This window comes from Cariama cristata, unplaced genomic scaffold (assembly GCF_000690535.1).
Source record: "Cariama cristata isolate BGI_N322 unplaced genomic scaffold, ASM69053v1 scaffold18923, whole genome shotgun sequence".
NCBI lineage: Eukaryota > Metazoa > Chordata > Aves > Cariamiformes > Cariamidae > Cariama > Cariama cristata.
In genome coordinates this window covers 17,105-23,053 of record NW_009606912.1, presented here as the reverse complement: position 1 = coordinate 23,053, position 5,949 = coordinate 17,105, and the positions used below count along the sequence as shown (strand labels likewise).

General features: G+C 32.7%; 1 protein-coding gene across 1 annotated transcript in view; it reads right to left on the bottom strand.

Annotated features, from left to right (window-relative positions):
- Positions 1 to 2,175: 2,175 nt before the first annotated feature.
- LOC104158801 (zinc finger protein AEBP2-like) overlaps positions 2,176 to 5,949 on the bottom strand; it is a gene marked incomplete at its 5' end in the record, with an annotated part of 15,795 nt that continues 12,021 nt past the window's right edge. The window contains 2 exons of the mRNA XM_009696546.1: positions 2,176 to 2,753; positions 4,388 to 4,501. Of these exons, the coding sequence (XP_009694848.1) occupies positions 2,723 to 2,753; positions 4,388 to 4,501 (145 nt within the window). The remainder of the gene's footprint in view (positions 2,754 to 4,387; positions 4,502 to 5,949) is intronic.

The window sequence follows — 5,949 nt, the reverse complement described above, 5'->3', positions numbered from 1 at the left end:
GAAACCACTGTTACATCCCAAAAGGAAGCACATAGAACTACTCAAAAGGGGAGGGGGCAATTATTTCATTGTCACTTTTCAAGAATAACAATAAGAGCAGTAAGATTATTTTTTTTTCAGAACAAAGTGATCAATGTCTCCCAGCATGCTTTGCCAGTTCCATGTATCTGGTACTCTAAGAAAACTGAAATTCATCCAGGGACATACACAAAAACTGAAGAACTTCAGAGAGACATGACTGTCATGTGAAACAAAGCACCACCAAGTAATTACATAATTTGTAGAATACAAACAACTTCCAAGCATAAATAGTTTTAGCAGTTCACTTTGATAACTTCAAGGTTAAAAAAGTCAGAAGTCCACTTACCTTGACTGCTACAGAAAGTTTAATTCCAATGTACCCGATTTGATCACAGATGTTTTGAATTTAAACCGATCTTTCCTTCCAAGGCAGAAGCTATAGCACGAGAACATCAGATAATACTTTTCTCAAACCCAAGAAAAGAAAGTCACAGTTTACATGAACAACATATGACTTGAATCCATGAATTCCCCATTTTGAAAAGGTATGTGTGTTAATGCTTACAGAGGAAATAGAGAGATAGTGACATTTTTACATTTATCTTTGAAAACTTCATTGAAGTCCTACAATTTTGAAGCTAATGAGGTTTGTTTGCTTTGTTTTATTAGAAAAAATACTCAGGCAAGGTCTACAATCATCTGTCAATTATAAATGACTTACAAGAAACTCATGAAGCAATAAAATTAAAAAAATACAAATACAAACTATATCTGAAACACTTCTATTTGGCAATTTCATAACAAATTTGAAAAAAGAAACAAAGATTATGGATTACTTTATAGGTACAGAAAAAGCAGTAGGTGAAGTGCTCAAGCAAAAAAAAAAAAACAAAACAAAACCAAAACACTGCATTTTTTCCAAAATAAAGTCACATCACTACAGATTTTATGAATAATACCCTTATTAAACAACCATTCCAGAACATCTTATATTAGTGGTGCTTTTAATCTGCACTGCATTTCATAACATTTCTTTTTTTGTGTATATAAGTAACATTTTTAACCCATCGGAGCTAAGCAAGACTCTCGTGTCAGTACCAATGCAGCATGCATTTGTATTATATTAGGATATGCTCACTTCTGCAACCAAAGGGTTACTTTAAGTTTTATTCTATTTAATAAAAATTTAGTGTAAAAACTGCTGGTTATTAGTTTCACTGTAGTAAACTCCTCCCCAATAAGGAGGACTAACGCTGCAGTTTGACTGCATATATCCATACAAATTTTACATATTAGTTCCTTCCAATAGCAAGGAAAAAACTAATTTCATGTTCACTATTAGAAAGGAGTGCCATGAATTAATTATGGGTACTATTCATCCCTCTAAGATTTCTGGGAAGGATGTTCAATGTATTTTTGTTCTTACAACAGATATTAACAGTAGTATATAGTCCCTTAGGTATGTAAAAGAAGGGGTTTTTTTATTGTTAAGGAAGGTGCTTTTTTAAAAACAATTCTTCTGGCAGCACTAGTGAATTACAATATCCTTCAATATTATTTCTACCTTAATATATACATTTTAACTTTCATGCCTCTAGAAAAAACATCTACAGTACATTTCATAATATAAAAATATATTACAAATCTGCTGAAATATTTACAAGCAATGTCCTATTATCTATATGCAACATTTTTGTCTCCATACAAAGACTAACAGGTTAGACACATCTCTATTTGTCAGTTAAAAAAAGCCATGGCTTCTTGCTTATTAAGCAAGAAAATGATTTTACTTTCCTTTTCAAAGCCAACTTTGGTGCATAAAGGATTGAATTTCTAGATTATATTTTTTAAAAATACCATTTTCTTTACATCTAGAAAACATTAGGCCAAATAAAAAAAAAGTATACTTTACAAGTGAATGGGGATCCTAAAGGGTCAAAAAAGTAAAATAAAACACCAATAACACTAAATGCTTAAGTAGAGGTTTTTCAAAAACCGTCCATTGATATGGATCACATAAAAGCAGATCTCATTAACATACTATACTACTCCTGGAAAGGGTGTCAGACATACTGCAACACTCTTAACATCTTTAAACCGTACTATATGTATTCATAGTTGATTGGAAAAGACAAGCATTCCATCAACATTTGTTTAAACATTATAATTCAACGTATTTTAGGGATCTGCAAAAGGACACAAGATTACAAATGACAAATGGTTACTATCCACCATACTCGAAGGTCAACAGGATAATCCCTTGATAGCTGTTCTATTGTCCGGCATATGTTGTATTTAGTTAACATTGACAAGAAGCCTAATAGCTTGTTAACAGTTCTCCTGGGAATTATGAGTAAATGGTGATGGCTACTTTTTCTTTTCATGAAATATAAACTACTGTATTCACTAAAGAAAAAAGCAGCTTAAAGAAGCAAGCATGCAAAGCCTTTTAGTTGTTCCACTAAGTTGCCAGAAGAGTGTTTGCTCAGTCTCCCACTGTACCATTCCATGAAAATGTGGATATACAGTAATATATTAATATATTCCACAGAAGCATCAACTTCATTCACAGAATGTTTACACTAAGCATAAATATTTATCTAAGAAAAAAAAAAAAGGATGGGATTTGACTAATGTGCAACTTTATTTCTAAATCCATTGTCAGTGACTAAGACTGCAGGTGTCCCCACTTGCTTGGTTTTTACCTCTTCAACCTCTTCTGGGGCATTGTTCTGTAAAAGAAGATAGTACAGTTTTACATAAAGACCCTGAGATGTACATTTGAGTCAGCTAGACTATATTATGAAATCATGACTATATAAAAATCTGCTTTCATTTAATTTGATTAAAACTGAAAACCATTTTAGATGATCCCATATTAGTGTACTTTTCTGATAATTATTTCAAACTTTTTTTGGAGTCATTTTAGCATGACATTAATGGCTGTCACTAAATTGCCATAACCACTTTTTTCTCTTGCAAAGTTTTCGTCTTCAACTTTATTTCTTTTATCTGACACAGTTGGTCCCAAAGGTCTTTTTTAATCACACACTGATCTACACTGCTAAAAATCTAGTACAACATTATGTGCGAGGTCCTTAATTTTATTGGGGAGAGGTCGAAAGGGCTGATAATTTTTCTCCAAGGACTTAATCTCAAAGATCATTACATTTTTATTTTAAAAGGTCATTTTTTCCTTTTCAAATTAAACTGATCTATCAAGTTCTGTGAAGGTAATCAATGTAAAGATGATTAACATCTAAATTAGATTATAAAACAGTCACTGTGTTAAGCAGTTTTAAAACACACAATCCTATTTCCTCGTAACATTTTTATGATTTACTGTTAAAATCACTAACTCATATACTACAGTATTTTAAATACTTACATTTATAAAGATAGCAAATATAGCATGATGATTTATTTTCATATTGTAAACCAAGTTCTCCTTAATTTGATTAGTGAAATACACTGAATATTAAAGGTGAACTGAAAGGCTTATTGCATATCAAGACCTCAGATTAGCGTTCCAGTTACTCCTGTAGACATTAGGTCACCAGATGTTAAGGAAGAAACATACAAACACTGAATTTCTGTTATGGCAGGTAACCATGTTTTTTCCTCCCCGACCCCTTTTCATGAATTTTTAGTACAAGCCATAAATATCTATCTTTGGACATTCAAAAACTTAAGACTCAATTAAGCATTTCAGATTACCTTTAAAAGCTGTACACACACAGAATTGTGGGTACTGACAATTAAGTGAGCACACTAATAGGGGGAAAAAAAAAATCAGGAAGTTATTAGAAACAAGATGGATTAGAAGCCAATCTGAAGTCCTAAAAACATAAATGTGAATGCAGCTTAAAGACAAGTAACATGTACTGTCCCCTTCTGTCCCCCTCTAAAGAGCCTTGTATTAAAAAATAACAGTACTTGTATACAAGTACAGATTTCAAGGTAATACTGCATGTATTACAGTTGAATATAAAATATGTAAAGATAAATTTGGACTTTAAAAAAATTGGTATACAAACCAGTATGTGATCTTAACAGAAGTGATCTTTCAGGATTCCACTGTATGTACCTCCTTTACTAGAATTTCTGTACACCAAGCACAAAAAAGTAAAATACACTTGGTAAATACACACATTCCCCGTTTCTCAGTAACTAGAGTTCAGTTCAAGAAGTTAAGTAATTCTGAAACAACTTAAGACCTCAGAACTTAACTCCTGGACGCTGACAGGATCAAGGCTTCCTGGTCTGGTGCATAGTGCATTAGCAATCCTGATTTTCCAACGTCAAAAAGCTAAGTGAGGCTTAAGACTACAATTAAGTAAGGAAAGTTTCAAAGTTTGGACGTTACCTGTATATGTTTGGGTCCAGAAGCAAGGCAGTATCTTTTGGTAGTTTTGATAAATGAACTACTTTAGTTTTTAACTGATGTCGCTCACTTTCATTTACCCACACATCAGGCAGACTATGAATAAATAAATAAAATAAAAATATTCAAAAAAGATCAACCGTTTATCTTACCATAAAATTATGTGGTAAACTAGTACATATGAAGTTTTTTAAAGTAATCTTCACATTTCACTGGTTAAAAAGCATCTTCACTGAAGTGAGGAAGAGAGCGCCAATCTTTACACATTATATTTCAAAGTTTTTCCAATTCTCCATGTGAGAAAGATACTAAACAGGATTTAGATTATTCCAGAAGAATATTAAACCAAACATACAATGATAATGGTGCTACATTCTCCATTTTAACAATTTAATGTGAAAATAGGTAGCAGGAAAAAAACCCAGATCTTTGAAAATACTTTATTTTACTGGGCATAAAATTCTTTGATGCTGTCAAAAAAGTAAGTAAAGACCAGAATATACTGCAGGCATTGAGCTTCAAGCTACACTAATTTGCTTGCTCCAAGTTCAAAGCTTTCAATGTTAAAATGTTCCAACTTTGCTGAAGTTAATTGTTTGATTATCTTCTGATGAAATCCAGGCAATCACCACAAAATATTTTGGCTATGTAACAGTTCCCATTGTGAGATGGAATAAAACCTGGTCTTTACACATTAAAGGGAATTGTTGATTCAGCAATACTTGCAGTGAAAATTGGGGAAGAAGACTGGAGATAACATAGACAATTGATGTACATTTTGTATTTTAATTCTTTGAAACCCAACAAGCCTACTTCAGAGCGGTTTATTGTATTATTGCTTCTTTTATTGAAAGCACATTAGGTTTTTAAGGCCCTGCTGAGGTTTTCAAGTAACACATTGTTAAGAGAGGCACTGGGCTTGCAGATGTCATCAGTGTCTTACTGAAAACCCATCTTCCTGCCTCCTTCCAAAAGCTAGCATTGACCAAGGCTGTGCAGAACAAACAAGTGATCCATTTTGCCTCCAATATGGGGGCGGGCAGGGCGTGATGAGGAAAAAAACCCACAACCCCCCAAAAAAGCAAAAAAAAAAAAAAAAACAAACAAAACAAACCCAAAAAGCACACCAAAAAAAGGCAAAACCCAACAACCCCGTGAGATAGTTTTTAGCCCACATAAAGTCTTTTTTTTTCTTTAATGACCTAGGAGCCAAAAATTAATTTCAGGTTGGTGAGAAAGGGTTTAAGTTTGTAATTAAGAATTCTATTATTTTGAAATAAATTTCAAATTGAGAAACCCAACATTTAAGACTATCTAAATGAAACAGTTCTTTCTCTGACCACAGCTATATGCAATTTTACAGACTTCTGCAAATCATTAAACTGAATCTCTATTTTTCAGCAATGAAAATTAGCTGAACACAAATTCAATTTTTTGAGTAAGCCATCCAAAAAATGAAATGAAACAGAGAACTTCACCCCAGTAGCAAAAGGAAGTTTCTCCAATGATGCTCTTCCCTTTTCAGATGAAGGTGGAAGAAAAAA